Consider the following 23,122-nt stretch of genomic DNA (forward strand, 5'->3'; position numbering starts at 1 on the left):
ATATAGTAATATATTAGGATTTTATGAAGTTACACAGTTAGGTTCCATGTATCATCATATGCCAACTCTTTATATGCTCAACTAGATTTTATGTGCCCTGTAGACAGTTTTCAGTCTTTTAACTATGTTATAAACTCTAACATTTGATTGAGAAAAACAAATAGATTAGATGAATTCTCAAGATTAGAGACTTCCAGTTCCAGGCAAGATGGAGTAAATATAGTCTATTTTACTTCTCTAATTACAAAAAAAAACACTCTAGACAAAACCTGTAAGTCATTTATCAGAAGAATCTAAGAGGTGGAAAAATGAGGGCAGTTTGACTGGGGGCCTTGGGACTCAAGGAATTACATGACAGTGAGTTCCATAGTTGTTTTTTTTTTTTTTTTTCTTGTCTCATATCCCAGTGATGCAAAATGCTAGGCAAAAGTGGCATCCAAGAAAAGCCAAACAACTAGTAAAGGGTGGCCAAACAGAACAGAGAAGTTTTACTCATACTTGTCTATTCTGTGGGTGATATCAGAAAAATGGCAGATTGCTCCCCCACTTCAATAATGGTGCAGCAAGGGGTCAGTGAGAAAAGCCCCTCCCTGGTACAGTACCTGGACAGAAACCTGTATTCCACTCCCATCCCCATTTCAGCAAAGGGATGGCATCCTTTCCCCATGAGGTCTGTGATAACTGGCTGCCAGCCTCCAAGAATTAAATAGGAGCTCCTTTCCCCTCAGAGCCCCTGGCTGCAATTCTGATTTCTACTCCCTGCTGAAATAATAAGGCAACAGAATAACTTTCTGCAGCAGGTGGTTTTGGGGGAGGGTGTGACTATTAAGAAATCACCTGAGGGAGTGCCCCGGTGGTAATGGAATAGTCCTTGATGATTATTTTGATGATAGTTACTCTAGTTTACACCTGTGATAAAATTTCATAGAATTCTATCTATGTCCTCTCAACCAACCAACCAACAAAACACAAAAATGAAACCTGGAGTAATCTGAATAAGGATTATATTTAAATTAATAGTATTGTAACAAAGTCCATTTGTTCTTTCTCTTTCCTTCCCTTCCCTCTCCTCCCCTTTCTTGCCTTCCTTCCTTTCCTCCCTCCCTCCCTCCCTTCCTTCCCTCCCTCCTTCCATGCTTGTGTGTTTTTTTTTAATGAGACAGAAAGAGAGTGAGCGAGCATGTGAGTGGGAGAGGGGTAAGCAGTACAGAGAGAGAGAGAGAGCGCTAATCTTAAACAGGCCCCATGCCCAGTGTGGAATGGAGTGCAGGGCTCATCTCACAACTCTGAGATCATGACCCCAGCTGAAATCGAGAGTCGGAAGTTTATTGGACCTGAGCCACCAGGCAACTCCCAAAGTCAATTTCTTTAAAACAAGAAAAAACATATACCTATATTATTAGTTTATATTTAATATAATAGTATATTACTTATTCAATTCTAATTTACTTTAAATAATTTTTTTTTTTAAGAGAGAGACAGTGTCAGCAGGGGGAGGGGCAAAGGGAGAGGGAGAGAGAGACTCTCAAGCAGATTCCTCCCTGAGCATAGAGCCCAAGGCAGAGCTCCACCTCAGGACCCTGAGATCATGACCTGAGCTAAAATCAAGAGTCAGAAGTTCAACCAACTGACCCACCCAGGTGCCCCAATTTGAACGCTTCCAAATTTTTGAATGCTTTCTTCCTGAACCTCTGGACACTGAATAACAAATATGTTACGTGATAAAACTTTTTTTTTTTAAGATTTTATTTATTTACTTGAGAGAGAGGCAGTGAGAGAGAGCAGGAGCGAGGAGAAGGTCAGAGGGAGAAGCAGACTCCCCATGGAGCTGGGAGCCCGATGCAGGACATGATCCCAGGACCCCGGTACCACCACCCGAGCCGAAGGCAGTCATCCAACCAACTGAGCCACCCAGGCGGCCCCGTGATAAAACTTTTTAGAAAATTCTGTTTTTGCCACTCACATTTTCTAATACTATTACTAAACCAACTATGACTAAGAATAACTATTTTCCCCTAATTTTCAAATTTGGGACTGTAATCCAAGAGGAGTAATGACTTGAAAAGGAAGGGAAATTTACCCTTCACACCTGAATAACACTCTTGATGGTTTACATGAATATATGCATATTACAGGATAAACTCAGTATGTGGGGGTCAGTATGTGGGACTGAACTACCGATGCAATATTTTAAAATAACTGAACACACAAAAAATTCAAGTATAATAAAATTTTAAGTGACAGTGATAATACTTTGGTTTTTGTGTTATGCCTTGTCCCTAAGGAATACAAGATTACTGTTTTAATCTCACCATTCAACAGAGTTCTACATTGATGTAGAACTCTTTTTTAAACTACACAATTAAATGATAGCCAGTTATGTGCCTGGCCTTCAGCCCCAATGGAAATCACTGGTATGCGGGGTGCCTGGGTGGCTCAGTGGGTTAAGGCCTCTGCCTTCAGCTCAGGTCATGATCCCAGGGTCTTGGGATCGAGCCCCACATCGGGCTCTCTGCTCGGCAGGGAGCCTGCTTCCCTTCCTCTCTCTCTGCCTGCCTCTCTGCCTACTTGTGATCTCTCTCTGTCAAATAAATAAATAAAAATCTTAAAAAAAAAAAAAAAAGAACCAGCTTCTTTAAAAAAAAAAATCACTGGTATGGTCAGAGTCATAATTGGGACTCATGCTCTCCATCAAGTGTCTTGGGCTTCACAGTTAAAGTAGATCATTTTCAACTAAATCTCTACATGAATACCTTCCATTGAATGAGCTATAGTTGATACCAGAATATATCTTATTTTTTGGTAGCATGGTTTCCAGAAGATTTTTCTGCCAGCATGGTGCTACTCTATAAGCAACACACTCAGACATTTCATGTATTCTAATTTCATTTCTGTTCCAATATTTTCTTGGCCATTTGACAACTTTAAGGTACTTAATGGGTTGGACATGTCAAGAACTATTCATTGCGATGGACCAAGCTTCTTCATCCTAACCTTATAAACAAACTTTCCCAAAGGGAAGATAATATCATTAATGCATCGTGTCATCACTTACTTTCTTCTTTCCATTTCAAATCGATGGAGTAGTTTCCGAAGACCACCATTCTTAAATCCCTGAAAATGGGCAGCTGGGGCTCCCACAGTGATGACATCGTAGAGAGCATCTGGAACAGGAATAGACAAGGAGATGAACACTTTGCAAACATTTGTCTCCAGCATGCTATCTGCATTGAAGCATACACACTGTGGAAAGTTTGAGAAATGATTCTGTTTAATTTTGCAGGAATAACTATGAACTCTCATCTCAAGGGGGCAAGAAGAGCTAATCAATCTTTCTAAAAGCCACCTGTGCACCTAAACAAGTTAAAATATTTCTTTGATTTATGACTACATCTTAATTATATGCTACTGTGTGGAACAGTATGTTCCCTCATTCTTCTATATACTTACTGAGATAACATGTTAATTGGTCTTTTGTGTATTTTACTTTATTGAGTTTTGCATCATTTAATTTGCAATCATATTGAAATTGAACAATAATGAACAATCTTTACAGAGAAAATTTTACAGAGGAAGAACGAAAATATTAATTCATCTTGGCTCAAGGGCAGAACAGTACTAGTACATTTTTAAAAAATCTATACAGAGTAGTTTCCTGTCTGTGTATACTGAATCTTACACAGTTTTGAATGCAAGCTTTTGCAATTTTCTTAGATGACATGGAAAGAATACATAAAATGTCTCTAGATCTATTTTCCACCAAGATTTTTTTTTTAATAAAAAACCCATACATTTAAATTGAAACTCAATCCTTTGATCTTGAAAGCCATCAAGTTTGGTACATATTAAGTTTATTGCTTCAAAACACAGCATCATTTTTACCTTCTAATGAAAAGTATCCCCATAAGAAGGAAGACAGAGTGAATATCTCTTGTTAAACTACATTTTATTTGAGAAACCTAATTTCATAGTAGATCCTTTCCAAATTGATTTTGGTATTGACACTGGTTGTTTTTCAGTTCCCATTTACAGGGAAAACATAAATTATTTTATTAGCTTCAGGTAAACACCATAACTTCTTCATACTGGTTCAGTCCAAAGGCATCTAAAATATTTTTCTTAATAAAAAATGTCTTCAAGTGAAAGACCTCAGAAGAACTGAGAGAACTCAAGGTCACACAAACAAAACAAAACAATACAGAAAGCAAACAAATAAAAAAAACAAACCCAAATCAACCTATCAATAAGGCACTTATTGAACAGCCGTCTATAGATGGTTAGAGTGGTAATCTCTTGCCCTTTTAAAAAATCACTAATAAACTAGAAGTTAGCTTTTCTTAATATAGCAGAATATTAGACTTGCATGAAATTTAAAGACTTCATCATCCAAGAGATTTTAATCTAGGGTTATGAAAATAGTTTCTGGAAAGTCCTAAGTATGTGCAAATTGTATAAGTATGTCTGTTCTACTTCACGGAAAAGGGTCACAGATTTCTCAAATGGTCATGAAAGCACCCAAAAGTTCCCCAAACAAAATTATAGTCTACCTTCATTTATCTGATGAGAACTCTGAGAACCTTGAGAAATGACCTGCTTTGTCTGAAGCGCCAAAGACCTTACACCCACAGTCTTCTGACATCTAATCCAGGGATGGAGAGCCAGGGGTTTAAATTAGTGACTGGAACCTAGCAAAACACCTGACCACAAACAAGTTGCTAAGGCCCTTTGCAGGATCTTAGAAGAAGAGGCTCATATACAGGAAGAACCCCAAACTTAAGTTGCACTAGCTTCCTAGTGAATTTGTCTCTTCAACTCACATATAGTTTCAGCATTTTCCAAAACTACTTTCTAGGAGCAGAAATTTTCTCTTTGTTTATCCACTCTGCTCAGGGGAATTTTAGTCACCTATGAAGGAACAATGAAACTTGGAAGCAGCAGGTAAAGGAAGAGAAGCAAGTTACTCAAATATTGTTTACTCTTCATAATAAAGAGCTGATTATTTTTAAATCTAAAAGAAAGCCTGTGTGTTTCTTGAATCCAACTATAATGAAGAACTTCCAAAGTTATAAACAAGTTCTTTCATATCCAAAGTTCTGACTTTTACTTGTTTCCTTTTTTTTTTTTTAAATAAACCATGCTATTTCTCATTGGTCTTTTTTTTTTAGATTTTTTATTTATTTATTTGACACAGAGAGAGAGATCACAAGTAGGCAGAGAGGCAGGCAGAGAGAGGAAGGGAAGCAGGCTCCTTGCTGAGCAGAGAGCCAAACACAGGGCTCAATCCCAGAACCCTGGGATCATGACCCGAGCTGAAGGCAGAGGCTTTAACCCACTGAGCCACCCAGGTGCCCCTTGTTTCCATTCTATTTCCTGTTTATGAGCTCATCCATATTGTAGGTGTTCAAAAATGTAAATTAATAAACAAATATTCTGAGGCTCATTTCAGTTTCTCTTATATGTCCTTATAGTTCATGTAAGGTATTATTTTTTTAACTGAAGAAATAAAAAAAAATTATATATACTATCCAGAAAAAAATAACATATTGGAATCTGAAATATATATATCTCAATGGGATGAGGATGAATACATATCCATCCATGGACCATATTCTATAAAAGAACAAAGAGAATTTATGATAATTCACATGCAAAAGAATGAAATCAGACCCTTGTCCTATGGCATGCACAAAAATCAACTCAAAAATGGATTAAAGACTTAGACATAAGACCTAAAAGAAGAAAACAGAGGAAAATTTTATGATGACTGGTCTTTACAGTGATTTCAGAGATGCGACACTAAAAGCATAAGCAACAAAAACAAGCAGAACTATGTCAAACTGAAAAACTTCTGCATAATTAAGGAAACTATAGACAAAAAAGACAACATACAGGAGAGGAGAAAATATTGGCAAATGATATATCTGATGAGATATTAATCTCCAAAATATATAATGAACTCCTATAACTCCATAGTAAAACAATTAATAACCTGACTAAAAAATGGGCTAACGGCTTGAATAGACAGACATTTTGCCAAAGAAGACATACAAATGGCCAACAGATATATGTCAAAATGTTAAAGGTTATTATTCATCATCAGGAAAATGCAAATCAAAACTACAATGAGATACCATCTCACACCTGTAAAAATGGCTTCAATCAAAAAAACAAAAGACAGTGAGTGTTAGCCATGATGTGGACAAACTGGAATCCCTGCACAGTGTAAAACTATCATGCTTCAGCAATACCAGTTCTGGGTATTTATACAAAGGAACTGAAATCAGGATCTCAGAGAGATAGGAGCGTCTCTACGTTCATGTAAGCACTATCCATAATAGGCAAGATGTGGAAACAACCTAAATGCCCATCAGTGGGTGAATGGATAAAGAAAATGTGCTATATATGTATAATGGGATACTATTCAACTTTAAAAAGAAAGGAACTTCTGTAATATGTGACAATATGGACAATCCTTGAGGTTACTAAGTGAAATAAGCCACAGAAAGACAAATAATGTGTGATTCTACTTGTATGAGGTATCGAGGCTAAACTGCTGTCAATTGTTGCTATAAAATTTGAATTCAGTTTTATTTTTTATCTGTTTTTTAAATTTGAATTAAGTTTTAATATGCTATCTAAGATAGGAAGAAATACAGAATTCCTTTAAAAATGTCTCACCACATGAAAAAAAGCAAGCCCAGTAACTCTGTGAGAGGAATATGTAAATTAGCTTAGCTATAGTAATCATTCACTATACATATATATAGCAAAATAACATGTTATATATTTGAAAATATACATAATTTTTATTAAAATACAAAAACATATTTATTGTTTAAATCCTTTTGAAAATTTTTATTTTTGAGATAATTTTGGATTTCCAGAGTTGTTGCAAAATTAGAACAGAGTTCTGTATACCCTTCACTATGCTCCCTATGTTAATATCTTATACAGTCAGAGATTATCAAGACTAAGAAATTAATCTTGTACTATAACATTAAATAAAGTAGATAATATGTTAAAATTAGTTTTTCCACTAATACCCTTTGTTCTTTCAGGATCCAGTCCAGAATTCCACATTTCATGTTGCTATCATGTAGTCTTCTCCAATCCATGACAGTTCCTCAGCATTTCATTTTTGACCTTGACACTTTTGAAGAGTACTGGTCCCTCAATTTGGGTTTGTCTTATGTTTTCTCATAATTAGACTGAAGTTCTGCACTGTTGAGTAGGATACTATGGAAGCGATAGGCCCTTCTCAGTGCGTTATAACAGGGAGTATGTTAAGGTGATGTATATTACTTCATATTAATTAAAGTTGATGCATGGGTCAAAATGTTGACTGCCACTATCTATAGTTGATTTTTCACTGTAAAGTTACTAAATATTTAGAGAAACATATTTTAAGACAGTACAATATCCAGTTTCTTTTTAGACTTGTGCCCACTAATTTTAGTATCCATTGATATATCTTGCCTGTGGCAATTATTACTGCTATGGTTGAATGGTGATTTCCCATTTCCCTCATTCCTTCCACATTTATTAACTGGAATTCTTTTGGGAAGAATAGTTTATCTTTCTCCTTTAGTTTATATATTCAGCTATCTATCTACCTATTTATTTTTAAATATTTATATATTCATTTTAGAGAAAGAGAGAGAGTAGGGGGAGGGATAGACAGAGAGAGAGAGAATGCTTAAGCAGACTCACTTCTGCGTGTGGAGCCCCACACAGGGCTCAATCCCTAAGACCATGATCTGAGATGAAATCAAGAGCTGGTGGCTTAACCGACTGAGCCCCCCAGGTGCCCCTCAGTTATTTATTAACATCAGTATGGGCTCATAGGTATTGGTTTATGATCTAACACTATCTTTATGTTTAAGTTGCTCTAGCTTTGTCCATTGGGAACTCCTTCCATTGGCTTGTAACTATTTATCTATGTCACCCTCTCCATTTGTTGCCATCATTGTTGTTTGTTTCTTAGCACTTCCTTACTTTCTAGAGCCACCAGATACTCTAGACTCATCTTATATTTTCCCTGCCTCAGCCCTAGAATCAACCAGTTTTCCAAAGAACCCTAGCGCTTTTTACTTGAGGATGGTGTTTAGAAATCAAATACTGGGGGCACTCTGGTCAGATAAGTGTCAAGATCTCAGAATCCTGAGATCTAGCTCAGCATTGGGCTCAGCACTCAGTGGGGAGTCTGCTTGTCCTTCTGCCCTTTCCTCTCTCTCTCTCTCTCTCAAATAAATAAATATCTTTTCTTTTAAAAAAAGAAATCAAATGCTAGGGGTAGGCATACTCATTCTTACTGCTTTTAATTCTTTCAGTGCCAGAGGTAGGAAGTATATGCATGTATATGCATACTAACTTGTACACACACACACACACACACCTGCATCTATACATCTATATTAACAACAACAAACCCATGAGTCCATATTGTTACCTCTGACTTCAGTTCAGCATTATAGGATTCCTTCTAGCCTGCCTTCCTTCTTTATTTCTAACTTCTTTCTCTGATATTGAGAAACTGGACTCTCCCTATTTTATATTTACATATTTGGTTAACCATACTATACAAATAAAATAGTTTTAGAATTGTTAATTCATACCTCTGTAAGAAGTAAATATACTAACAAAAGTACAGTGTTTGTATCCTTTTTTTAAATTTAGCCTTATAATATCCAATGTTTTCTTAGATCAGATCCGTTATTTCCCATTATTTTCATTAAATTATCATTTTTGTAATTTTATTTACCATTTGTTATCATTTTAAACAATATATTAACAGGAAGTTAACAATAAAGCAGACTGGGAATATGAAATTCTAAGGAAAACTTACAAATCATTAGTAGCACAACAATCAGGATTTGAAAAAAATAAGAATGGAGAGAGAGCCAATTTCCTAATACAGTTATATGTTTTCAAGGGCAAAGTGACCAGGAACTAAAACATAGTTTCCCAAATATTCCTTACTTTTGAACTTCATAGAATACATTTCAAATAGGCAAGTAAAAAGTAGTACTGTTATTTCAGCACAGCTAGCAGAACTGAATACTTTATCTATATTCCAGAAACCTTTTTTCCATTTCCCCACCTCGCAAGCCAACCTTGATATTCCATTAATACCAAGAGGCTTTCTCTGTAGAGACAATAAGTAGGGTTTATGTCTGGATGTAGAAAGAGCAAATAAGGTCTCTCTTGCCTCTCTCACTTTTCTTTGTTGCCTTTTGATTCTATCTACCTTGATTAGAATCACTCCTCAAAAAGGTGGGATCCTTAAGTACGCATTTTGTAGAGGCTCAAAAAATTTAGGCATTGTAATACAATCTTTACCTTCATACATTTGAGATCTCCAAAAAGCCGCTTTGAAGTGTTAATTTTTAAATACTGATAACTGTGATATTGTGATTTATAATGTAAAAAAAGAAAGCCAGAGGCTCAAAATAGTCACTTTTGTCAAAGGACCCACATCAGCAAACCAAGGCTTAATATCTAAGCTAACTGCAGTTTCAGCCTTCCAGGAATGTAACCTTTAACCAGTCAACATAGAATTTCTTGGTCAGCTAAGAAATTTTACTAAAAGATCCCTTCCATTCCATTAGAAGGATGACTTTGCCTCAAATAATGGATTCCTTTGCCGATAATTTCCTTTTTTCCCCACTTGCTACATTCAAAAAGCTTTCCTTTTTTGCAGCTCTATAGAGCTCTCTTTTATTTGTTAGGTAGGATGCTGCCTGATTCATGAATCATTCAATAAAGACAATTCGAACTTATAAATTACTCAGTTGAATTTTTGTTGCTTAACAAGGGTAAGAAATAAATATATTTGGTAAATATCTTTGTTCCCTTTTCTGGCAAGGTGGTCCTAAAACCCTTGGAATTTCCTAAGCTTTGAGAGCTTTAAAGATGTCTTTTCTTATGTTAATGAGTGACTTTTGGACCTCCCCTAAGGGCAGATCCTGGTTGTCTAAGCACTCAACCAAGAGATTAGAGGGTCTGAATTTTCTATCCCTCCTCTCTACCCAGGCACCTGGGAGGGGAAAAGAGCTGGAGATTGAGTTCAATTCCCAAGGGCCAATTATTTAATTAATCCTGCCTGTGTAATAAAATCTCAAAAACAAAACAAAACAAAACAAAACCAAAAGGACTAGGTTTGGGGAGCTTCTGTGGTGGAGGTGCTGGGAGAGAGGCGTTCGGAGAGCACGGAAGTTCTACCTACTTTCCCTGCCTGGCCCTGTGCATCTCTTCCACCTGGCAGTTCCTGAGTTACATCCTTTTATAATAAACCAGTGTTCTAGTAAATGAAATGTTTTTCTGACTTTGAATAGTTCTACTGAATTAATTGAACCCAAGGAGGAGGGCACATTTGATTTACAGCCAGATGGTTAAAAGTACAGGTAAGAACCTGAACTTTTCAACTGGCATCTGAAGTGGAGGGCAGTCTTGTGGACAGACCCTTAGCCCATGGAATCTGATGCTATCTCCAGGTAGATAATGTCAGAACTGAGTTGAAACTTAAGACACTCAGTTGGCATCCATGGAGCACTGGGAAACTGATGGTGTGGGAAACACCTATCCTCACATTGGAATGGTCCCACAATCATTAATAACTAAAGAGTGGCTCTGAAGGAAACAATTAGAAAGTAGCTACTGAATGTTATTCCCAGAGTTTACATGAAGTTACCTGTCCTGTTCAGCTATAGGTTTCTTTGGTTTATCACATGATCTAAAATGAGAACATAAACTGTATACAGCTATATAATCTTTAAGTTTGAAATCCATTCTGGCATACTTTACACTAATTACTAAAATTTTTAAATACCACACTTACTGGAAAACAAAATCACGACTCTTGGGAGTCTTAGTATTTTGCAAATGGTATTTGATAATTATTATTTACAAATATCACAGTATTGGAAATGCTGGGTTTATCTCTTTGGCCCCTTCATCCTGAATGCCACTTGCAATTACTATGAAAATAATAGACAGACCTAGGTAGAGCATGGGATTCATTTCCTGGTCTCTTAGTTTAGTTAATAAAGAATGGTATACACTTAAAGTACCGGGTTCAGTCTTTGCTAGAGCATTTGTACTTTTTAAAATTTAGTTAGAACTAACTGAAATTTATTGTATTCCTCTAAGAGTGAGCATATAGAAAAACATATAAAACAAATAATCAATAAAAAATAAAACTCGAAGGAAACAATCTGATCAGTAATATTTGTCTCATTTTAAAATTTTCCTTATTTTATCCTGCTGTTTAAATTACGTATCTTTATGATATTCAGCCCTTAACTGTATAGAATAAAAGCTTTCAGATTTTTGGTACTAAGAAACAACTACAAAAATCTAGATGGACATTTATTTTACAGAAAATTTGAGCAAAAAAAAAAATCAAAGGTACTTTTTTCTTTCTTAAAATAATATAATCTGTTTTTTGATAGTTTTTTTATAGTTTATATATCAAATATACATATTTGATAGTTTAAGTCTTCTTCTTTTGATAGTTTATATCTCAAAAATTGTTCTAGGCTTTGTGAAAATGGCATCATACACAGCATAATGTGGAAGTGGAATTCAAGTTGTTGAATCTCATCAAGCTACAGATACTAGGTTGGTTTGAAATTTAATAATAGGGCTGCCTCATAGCCTTTAAAAAGCCACTTAATAATAGATATGAGATAATAAGTCTATTTTTTTCCCCAGAAGATCTTTTTAAAATTCCTGCAACTATAAAAATAGTGGTAATGAAAAAAAAATGTAGACATGCTGATCTCATTTCAGAGAACAATTTACCCATAATCCCGGACTTCAAGATGATCCACAAAATGACTTTGTCATGAATCACAAAACAATAAGGAATTTTAAGGGAAATCTATTTCAAAATAGTCCAAACAATTTACTAACATCATGAAACATCTAAAAGTAATTATACTTCATTGATGAGGTGATATACCCAAACTGAAGATACAGAAATCAGGAAGTTCTAAACAGCTCCTCATTTGTTCCTTCCCTCAATACGGAGATTAGAAAACTAAGGGGCAGAGAGGTTGGCTGACTCATCCATACTTACACAATAAATTCTGGCGTATGTCCCACCTGATTCCAATTATAGCTTTATGATATACTATAGAAGGATTTTTCTTTCTTTTATTTCCTCTTTCTTTCTCTGTCTCTTTTTGTTATATATTACAATATGCTATTATATATCTATAACATAAAATAAAATAACTTAAACAGAATAATATTATAGGAATCCATATTTTATAATATTTATCACTGACTTTCTATGAAAATAAAATTTGAGGTGGAAAATTTTGTTCTTAAGTTCAGGGGTTTTTTCTTTGCTATTGTGACTGCTGTCTAAGATCTCTATTGGGATTGTATTTGTTGCATTAATTTAAGTAATGAACAAGGGTGAAAAATTAATGGGTCTGGGGGCATCTGACATTGGATGGAGGTTATTTCATTTGTCAGTATGAGACATGACAACATTAGTTCTGCTCAGTTACTTATTTCTAGAGCTAGACATTAGCCTTGTATTTGGTGAATCTGCCTCATATTGTTTGCAAAGCCGCCTCTTCAAATATAGCAGGCATATTAATCAAATGCGGATTGATGTAATTTACTAATGGTAATAATGAAAATAAATCTAGACTACATCCAAATAACTCACCAGTGAAATACCAAGGCTTAGCCAATCTTACTTGCATCATTACCTTGCAAAATGTCTGTAATTTCAGCTAAACATTCAAATCAGTAAACATGGATCTTAAATAAATTTAACCGCAATTCATTTAATGTGCTGAATACATGTTATATAAGTAAGTAGAAATTTGATTGACTGCCATCTACAGTTTTCAACCATTTTATTTTGTAAATAAGAAAACCAATGCTCAGAAAAGTTATTAACTTGGTCAATGTCAAAGAAGTAAGTGGCAGAACTCCAAAATTCAGTCAAGTTTTCAATTTATATTAAAACATATAGCTGGTGATCTAGTCTATAAGCACTTACTTTATCTGAATTCCAATCTCAAATAATAAATTTTGAACTTATTATAAAATCCAAAATATTTTAAAACATGTAAGCTTAATATTCAATATTACATATATGATATGTATACCACATATATATGATGTATATAAAATTAAATATATACAATATACATATATATGTACACACACATATACACACATATTTGTATATATATACATACACACAAATATATATATATAAAACTTACATGAATAAACTTGGGGGAAAAATCAGTATGCAGTAGAATTCAGTACCTTTGCATTAATTCTTGGCCATTAAGATTTTTAATCTTTTCCCACATTTTCTCCTTTAGGTCTTCAAAAAGAAGTCTTTCTAAAAACTACAGTGTCAAAAACCCTCTAGTTTAAGAGTTGTACCCTAGTTCTGTAACATGAAAATTTTGCTTTTCTTTATACTACTTGATATTTGTCATCACAAAGAAGAAATTCCTTTTATCTATCTTGCTATTATGGGTTGATTTATGCTCCCCTGAAAATTACCTTGAATATGACCTTATTTGGAAGTATGGTCTTTACAGATGGAATCAAATTCAAATCAAGGCTTTAGGACAGATCCTAATTCAAAATGGTGGTGTCTTTAAGGGGGAAATTTGAAACCAGAAGTGAAAAATTCTTTTTTTTAAAGATTTTATTCATTTATCTGGCACACAGAGAGAGAGTGGATGCATAAGCAGGGGAAGCAGCAGAGGGAGAGGGAGAAGCAGGTTCCACACTGAGCAGGGAGCCCAACATGGGGCTTGGTCCCAGGACCCTCAGATATGACCTGAGCTGAAGGCAGAAGCTTAACCAGCTGAGCTACCCAGGGACCTGTCAGATAGCCTTTAACTCTCATAGCTTCTTTATTATTTACTGATACTTTGGTTTTGATGATTTTTAAGACCATTAGATGTTATGTTCAAACTACTGACAGATACTCAGTAATCAATTAAGATTTCCTAAATGCTTTGGACCAGTCTATCTCATTTTTATTTCAGTTCTTTCATTGACATAATTTTTGGTGAAAAGGATCCAAGTTAAAATTTTAGATAGTTGATAAAGGTTACTGAAGCTACTAAAATTTTACATTTCCATAACTACACTTACACCTGCATATTAGCTGGTTGTATAAACACAAATGTATGCACAAACTCAGAAAAATGGTTAACTTTGCTGGTTGTGAAATTTCAGATGATTCTGAAGTGCGACACAGATTTTAACTTTGTAAAACCTCTATATTGTTTTACATTATAGAACCTCTGTATTGTGACAATAACTACAAAATAGGGTGTTAGCATGAGTCTCTAGACGTATCTTTGTATGTTTGCATATCCATACACTTACCATGAAGGACTGGATGATCTAAAGTAAATTTTGGCTCCCTCGGAAGATGGGTACTAGTAGGATGACCATAGCATTTATCATTAAACAGAGAGACTTTTGAGAGGGAAGAGAGGAGAAGAGTTTTTTAATAAGGATGTGGGACAATAACCATAATATGGGACTTTTGCTGTGTGTGAAAAGAGGCAGATAATCACTCTACTTGTGCACAGAAATTGATGTAGCAGTAAGTTAAAAGAAAAGGGAGGGGAAAGAATATTTTAAAATATATTTTTCTAAGAAATAGCAAGGATTTATGTAGGGTGGCAAGGGATACAATATGATATTCACCTTATTCAATACTCAATATTCAATAAAACTTACTGAAGGGGGGTGCCTGGGTGGCTCAGTGGGTTGGGCCTCTGCCTTCAGCTCGGGTCGTGATCTTAAGGTCCTGGGATGGAGCCCTGCATCAGGCTCTCTGCTCAGCAGGGGGCCTGCTTCCCCTTCTCTCTTTGCCTACTGCTCTGCTTACTTGTGATCTCTCTATCTCTATCAAATAAATAAATAAAATCTTTAAAAAAAATAAACCTTACTGAAGTATGTTTATAAAAAATCTATACACTTTTCCTTGCAAAATGTTTCTCATGTCTAAGTATAGTAAAATACTCTACCACTTTTTTTTTTTCTGATAAATATCCTTCTCATAGAGAAGGGGGTGACTGTTGACAATCACCACTAAGTCAGAAAAACGGCCTCTGAGTCCATCTCTGGGCTTTGATTTTTCAAGTTAAGCATAAAATGAACAAGTATTTTTTCTCCTTTTTCCTTTTTTTTTTTTTAATTCAAACACTGGCATGCATGGTCTCAGCCATCACTGAGACTACTTAAGGATGTTTTCATTTGTTTTGCATATTCACCTGTAACTCAATCCAAGTGCCACATTTAAAGTAGTGTTCAGAAACACAGCAACAAAAATACTATAGTCCCTTTGTAGTATTCAGGGTCATTATCAACTTCAATTGTTTCATCTTCATCTTTACATAATTCTAAAATTTTTAATTCTGCCTGTAGTCAAGTTTTTAAAAAAAGTACACATTCAAATAATTTGCCCACTTAAAAAAGAATATTATATACACTACCTTTCAAGTGAGGGCTGTGTACATGCATTCTTTGTAGATGTAGATTTATTGGAACAAATTCTAATGTTTTCTCTCCTTTGCTGCTGCTTGATTTGAAAGAGGACCCTAGGCAGAAAAAATATTGAATGTTAATAATAAATGAATAATAAATGTGTGTGTGCATGTATGTTGAAGAGAATGTTTGACATGGAAAAATATTACAAGGATTTCAGAAAGAAAAGTATATCTTGTATAAGCTGCTTTTCTTTATAGAAATTCAATTTAAAAAATTCTCAGTTATTCTTATAATAATCCCATGAGGTAAAATAGGGAAATCTATTTCTTCCTGGTCTATCATGCCGAGATGTTAGAATGAGAGATAAAAAGATTTTTAAAATTGTTTGGCTCTTCTATATCCATAACAACAATGTGTATTATTGTTTTCACCTAACATACATGAAATGCAATTCAGTTTGAATATATAAAAAAGTTATTGCTTTCATACCTGTTTCCTTGCTAAGTTCTGTCAGAATATCTTGGTACATATTCACCATTTGATCACAGTGAGTAAGGACATTTTTCCGTAGATTGTCCCAGTGTGGAGAAAGCTCACCAAGTTCTTTTAACTCCTGGTTTCTGTTAAAAATATAAACGAGGAGAAAATATTTATTTTGATCTTAAGTCCACAGACAAGGAACACCTAATAAACATTGCCAAACTAATTAGAAATTGATTCACCATCCGTTTCCGGAAAGCTCTATGCACTCATTAGGGAAAAAAAAAATTCTCCCACATCAGCCATAACAATATCTTTCAGGATATGTCTCCTGAGGCAAGAGAAACAAAAGCAAAAATAAACCACTGGGACTACATCAAAATAAAAAACTTCTGCCCAGCAAAGGAAACCACCAAAAAACCTGAAAGGCAACCTACAGAATGGGAGAAGATATTTGCAAATGATGTATCCAGTGAAGGTCTGTTATCTTAAATGTATAAAGAATTTATACAGCTCAATATCAAAAAACCAAATAATCTAACTAAAAAATGGGGAGAAGACGTGTATAGACATTTCTCCAAAGATGACATACAGATGGCTAATAGACACGTGAATAGATGCTCGACATCAATCACCATCAGGGAAATGTAAATCAAACCACATGAGAATCACCTCACACCTGTCAGAATGACTTAAAAAGACAAAAAACAAGTGTTGGTGAGCCTGCAGAGAAAAAGGAACCCTCCTGCACTGTTGGTGGAAATGCAAAATGGTATAGCTACTGTGGAAGACAGTACAGAGTCTCCTCAAAAAGTTAAAAATAGAACTACCCTGTGATCTAATAATTGCACTACTGGGTATTTATCCAAAGAATACAAAAATACTAATACAGAAGGATATTTGCACTCCTATGTTTATTGCAGTGTTATTTACAATAGCCAAATTATAGAAGCAGCCAAGTGTCCCTCAATAGATGAATGGCTAAAGAAGTGGTACATATGCAAATACATATATTTATATAGAAATGGAATATAATTCAATCATAAAAATAATGAAATCTTCCCATTTCCAATAACATGAATGGATCTACAGAGTATGATGATAATTGAAATAAACCAGAGAAAGACAAATACCATACGAATTTAAGAAAAAAAAAACAAAAAAAGAGACAAACCAATAAACATACTCTTAACTTAGGAGAACAAACAGATGGTTACCAAAGGGGAGGTACGTGGGGGGAGGAATGGGTGAAATAGGTGAAGGGGATTAAGAGTACAGTTATCCTGATGAGTACTGAGTAACATATGGAATTGCTGAATTATTATATTGTACACCTAAAATTAATATAGCACTGTACGTCAGCTACACTGGAATTAAAATAAAATTTAAAAAGTAATTTTAACACAAGGGAAGATACGAATAGCTTAGGTCACACAAACATGAAAGTTCTGTATGTTGAAGAGGTGAAAAAAATACAAGTTAATAAATATTCTCACTGATAAAACATTCACAAAGATGATGACAAAAACTTGCCACACACACACACACACACACACACACACACACGGGACAGTCAGTTAAAAAAGAAACATTAAAACTTCAATAGAAAAACCGCTAAATTCTAGGCTTCAATCATCGAAAATAAAATTATGTGGAAAAAAATAATGTGGGACGGGCTTTCTGATTATGTCTGACGGAATAACAAGATATTCAAGTAACCCAGTTTATACATAATACAGCTGTAAGATTTTTTTAAAGATTTTATTAATTTATTTATTAACAGAGAGAGAGAGAGAGAGAGAGAGAGTGAGCACAAACAGGGTGGGTGGAGGGCAGGAGAGGAAGAAGCAGGATGCCCATAGTGCCCGAAGTCCGAGGCAGGCCTTGATCCCAGAGATCATAGCCTGAACGGAAGGCAGATGCTCAACCAACTGAGCCACCCAGGCATCCTGCTGTAAAATTTTTTAAAGGCCCATAAATGGTATAATCAGGTATGATTTATTGGCCTCAGTTTCTTTCAAGAAGACAATTTAAGTAAATGCAGTACGCATAGGGTTTGTCTTTTCTTTATCAAAAGGAAGAGCTAATCATGCCATTTAAGTTTTAATTATTACCTTTTATCTAATTCTCTACCCTTTAGCCAAGTTAATTCAAATCATCAGAATGTCTTTTTAAATTATAATGATAAATGGCCTAATAGGCTGTCTGGTTAGATCTCTTATTCATTTCTGTAACCTTTTACCAACAACATTTTCATGAGGCTAATTTAACTAGCAATAATGAACCTTCTTTGCTATTTTGGCTGTGAAACATGCTAAATACCAAGCTAATAAATTCAGAAGATGTAGAATCTTTAACATCCTGTTAAATGCAAGAATAATGGATGGTGTGCAAAAATGTGACTTGCCTTCAAATGTTTGTAGCTGCCTTTGTTTTGTTTCAAAGGGGATACAGTATGGTACCGCTGCATCTTTTATCTGAGGTCTTTACAAATTTGTGAACATTAATCTCATTCTTAACTTTTCCACAGATTAGCTTCCATTACACAACATTCATGGGAAAAGAAATGATTAATTAATAGCCAATGAGGGTAAAGAAAGTTCATGACCCAAGTTGAGACAGGTGGGGGAGCCTGGAGAACTGGGGAGTCCAGTTCTCTGTGTGCACTCAGATAGCAGAGGATTCAAATTCAGGACAAAATAACAATAACCAACAAAAACAAATTATTCCAAAAACCTGAGATATCTAAGTCTAGAAGAATCTGGGCAATTAGGTCAGATGTGAGAGAGATAGCCAAGTGTGATATGTCAACTTAATACATAAGGTTTCAGGCTTTACTTCCAATATACAATTATGATGAAAATATTAGTTAAGTATTCCTATTTAACACTAATAGATGTACCGTGGGTCTACAATTTATGTTGTCTCTGAATCCTTATCAATAAGAAAGAATAATGAAAAGAGAGGTGGAGTGGAATAATGAAAAGAGAGGGAGAGAAGGAAGGGTGATAGTGAAGCCATTGAACTGGGATGGAGTACATCTCCTTCCCTAACAGAAGCCCAGCAAAGCGCGGTGAGAAAAGTTTAGTGTTTTGGGGGAGTGACTCGAGATAAGCTGAAAGGAGTCCATAATCTGCTGTTTAAAATTTATTACACTCCTTCAATATGTCAAAGATTATATACTGAAATATACAGATGAAACCTGGCATTCACTGCTCATTTGCTCTAAATGATGGCACTGAACAGCTACACATTCCAAAAGGGAAAAACAACCAACATAAGGTTCCTTTGCATTGAAGAAAACTCAAATACAGGGGGACTATAGAATAAAGGTATAATAGACCAGAGCAGAGTAATGAAAAAGTTAGAAAACAAAATGGGACATAGTAAGAGAGTGGTTGTAAATTTAAGAAAAATGAAAGACATTAATTACATTAATGCATTAAAATAGATTGAGTGGGGGGCGCCTGGGTGGCTCCAGTCGGGTGAGCGTCTGCCTTTGGCTCAGGTTATGATCCCAGGGTCCTGGGACCAAGCCCTGCATTTGGCTCCCCGCTTGGCGGGAAGCCTGCTTCTCTCTCTCTCTCTCTGCCCCTGCTTGTGTTCCTCTCTCTCTGACAAATAAATAAATAAAATCTTAAAAAAAAAAGAGACTGAGTGGGTACATGGGTGTCCCCAAATCAGGAAACTTTTCAGTTGGGAAGATAAGAGTTGTTTATACTGTATTTTAATTTGTTACTCAGCGAACAAAGCTTTGACATTGAAGGACCTTGCTTTGTATCTCAAGCCAGATTCTCTAGAATGTAGACTGGGATCAAACAGTCCCAGGTCAGCAAGGGGGAGGTAAGTGGGGTGTCGTAGGACAAAGAGAAAGTAGACATCAAGTGGGAGGTTACCGAGTCGGGCAGAACTTCACAAGAAAACATGGTTGGTTCCTTGGTCATGTTAACAGCTCCGGATAACTTATATGGAACTAAAGCACCTTAGAAAAGTTTATTAGATGGAAGGAGAAACATTTATATACCAGTTCCTTACCACCTTCTACAGTATTTCATTGGTAAAGATTCATCGTATGAGACATTAACTCCTCAGCACTTCTAGTTGTCTCTTCTGAGTGGCTACTGAGGAAGAAATGTCCCAGTAGAGACAGAAGTGGCCTACATCTGGTCATAGGTACCAGAACCACTCTGGGTCTTTCCAGGGTAGATGCCACAGGGGGCATGTTAATATCTGGTCTTCACCCTGGGGGGAGGCCTAGACAGCTGGTGGTGTTAGGACATAGGTGAAAATGGTGGCAGTATCTGGAGCCCTCCATTGAGCAAGTAGGCAAAACCTGAGCAGAGTTTAAGGTTGAGCCAGTATAAAAAAGTACATCAAATGTGCCCATGACAGGCAACCCCCTGGAGAACTTAGATTTCCATCATTTCTTGATATCCATGTAGCATATAAAACAGCATCCTCATATCTTCCCTAAAAGGGAGTTCCAGTATAATCCTTCAAAGTGATGGCCAGATGCAATTCCCCCAAATGAGGTCATGAACCATGCTACAATATCTGATATTTCAATTTCAGTGATCTTAGGGGCCTTAGTTGATGTTCCTCATTCTCCTCTATCACTCATTCTCGATTTTCCTCAGATTCCTCTAGTACTTCAGCTGGTCTAGGTTGCTGCCTTATGAGGTGACCCAGACATTAATCCCAGTTAATTAGGTCCTTGGTTTCCCCGCTCTTATGGAATCTTAGTTGCTATAATTTCCCACTCACCTCTGGGCATGGAGCACACCAAAGTACTAGACATATTTCTCTTTGCTCAGATTATGAAGAGCAGCCCTACTTCCTCTTGGTGATAGGTGCAGTAACCCTTGCTATCTTTGCTAGTCCATCGTAGTGAAAAATGCATGATAACCAGATCACGTGTGAACCAAACATAGCTTCCAGATGAGTAGGACTCTTCATGGGTTATGGACAGAATTACCCCATCCCATGCCTCAAGAATCAGGATTCTAACTGGCAAAGTCTAAGGTGGTAGGAAAAGGAAACACAAATCCACTTGTGGGGCATTGGGATTGATTGAAAAAAGGGCTCACCCCATTTCCCAGAGCTGTGTGTTCTACCTATAGTGGGCATAACATCTTCTATCGGCTGTTGGTTTAGCATACAAACTTCATCCTGGAGGTCAGTACTCCAATCCTGAGGTTTTGTCCCCCTACAGTGGTGCCATAGCTGAAACTTTCATGATTAATATTATTCCACTATTGTATCAGGTTTGTGGCTTTTGGATGGTGGGGCAAGCTCACTGTTGCACCTCTTTTGTTATAGCAAGTGTCGTTTGGTAGGAACGATGTTATGTGGGACACCGTATCATCAGACCATGCATTGTACAAGCTGTCAGATGTGGCTGATGGCAGTGGCGCTGTGAGCAGGAAAGACAAGCACATATTCAGACTTTGTTTCACCTTCTTAGGACAAATTGCTGTCCTCTCCAAGTTCAAAGGGATCCAACTTAATTGGCCTGCCACCAAATAGTTGATGGGTTCCCCCCAGGCATGGAATCCTCTAAGCATCTACTGTCAGTTATAGATTAGTGGCTGGTTAAGCACCAGACAAAAAGTCTTAATGATATATGTATCATAAACAGAGTTCAAAAAAGCACAATTATTTTTGTGCCTCTATGATAAAGGTCTTTTTGTGTACATGTCTATATGTTTTATGTTACTGATTTCCCCTATTATTTATCATTGTGCCAACAGATGTTAGAGGTGGAGTGACCATCTCTGTCACTTTACACCCGTTCTTGCACAGTGATTATTCCAAAATATCCTGTTAAACTAGCCAATTTGTGGGACACAAGAATTAATAGAACTTTTTTGATATAGTTAAAAAAAAAACTACTACAAACTCACAGAATGTTGCAGTCGGAAGGAAGTTCAGAGAATAATTTGAAACCTCTTGTTTCACAGATGGAAGCATCTAAATGAAATAGCTTGTTAGTCTTGGAGTCACTAGAATACCAAGTCTTTTAGACTATAATCCCCATGTGCACTCTTTCCTCACCCCATGTAATTCCCCAGTGTAAAAACAAAGAAGCACACACACACACAAACTAAACTAAAACACACAAAAAATGGAGTGCCTTGTTTCTGAAGGTACTTAAAGAACATAAGCTGAATGGGGTTTGGAGTGAGTGGAGCTATTGACTTCTAGGACTACATTTGTAAGCTTTCATGTACTTTTAAAGTTAACTTTGAACAAAAGATAAGTCATAATTCAGTACTTCTACTTCTGAACCTTTTAGTTTGAATGGCACAGCTACTAGGTATGCCGTGCATGAAAACTGATATTCTCTAAAATATGTTCAAGTGCATACTGGTGTCCAGTATTATAAGACCCCTAGAGAGAGCCCAGTCTCTGCATTTCTCCGCCACATTTCTCTAGGGAGCAATCTTGGCATTGATGTTACAGTTAAATACACATTTTCACGAAGCCTTTGGTGTGAATGGCGAAAGAGATGAGCTGTGTAAATGCATTTTTAATCTACAGAAAAATATTTTTTAAAAATACTCCTTCCCTCTATAAAAAAATCTCATTTATTTACAGTAACAACAGCTTCTGCTCTCAAAAGCTGTCTCCTTCAGTTGCAACTTTACAACAATAAGAGCAAAAATGTCTTTCTGGAAAATCCACTGCCCTCTTAACCACATACAGTCTTTTTTGGATTCATTACTTTACTCTCACTAGAGCTCTATCTTTAAAACAAATCTTCTAGGAGACAGGCTAGGACTCACTCTCTTAGAATCCAAGAGGTAGACACAAAGATGTTGGAAAGAAAAGATTGAATATTCAAATATTAATAAGACTAGGCCTCTTACACATTAAACATTCTTTGGCACTTACATCCATTCCTTTTCTTTGCTACCTATAAAAATAAAAGGTAAATCAGATAAAATAAATCTCAAAGGAGGCAGGTGATTGCTAAGCCTTACTTGAGACATATCTTTTTTTTTTTTTTTTTTTTTGAGAAATATCTTTATACTCTGGATTTTGGTATACCAATTGTAAAAGTATGATATTCTTGATACTTGATGAAATATTCATGCTGATCTCTGGAAATAACCTTATAATGCACTTTTTGTCTACATGGCTTGTT

The 23,122-nt window shown here is 35.8% G+C and overlaps 1 protein-coding gene across 1 annotated transcript in view; it reads right to left on the bottom strand.

Moving 5' to 3' along the window:
* Positions 1–23,122, bottom strand: part of INPP4B (inositol polyphosphate-4-phosphatase type II B) — an 832,665-nt gene that overhangs the window by 161,741 nt on the left and 647,802 nt on the right. Inside the window, 3 exon segments of the mRNA XM_047718523.1 lie at positions 3,056–3,164; positions 15,501–15,605; positions 15,985–16,115. Coding sequence (XP_047574479.1) covers positions 3,056–3,164; positions 15,501–15,605; positions 15,985–16,115 — 345 coding nt within the window.

The sequence above is a fragment of the Lutra lutra genome, chromosome 2 (assembly GCF_902655055.1).
Source record: "Lutra lutra chromosome 2, mLutLut1.2, whole genome shotgun sequence".
NCBI classification, from domain to species: domain Eukaryota; kingdom Metazoa; phylum Chordata; class Mammalia; order Carnivora; family Mustelidae; genus Lutra; species Lutra lutra.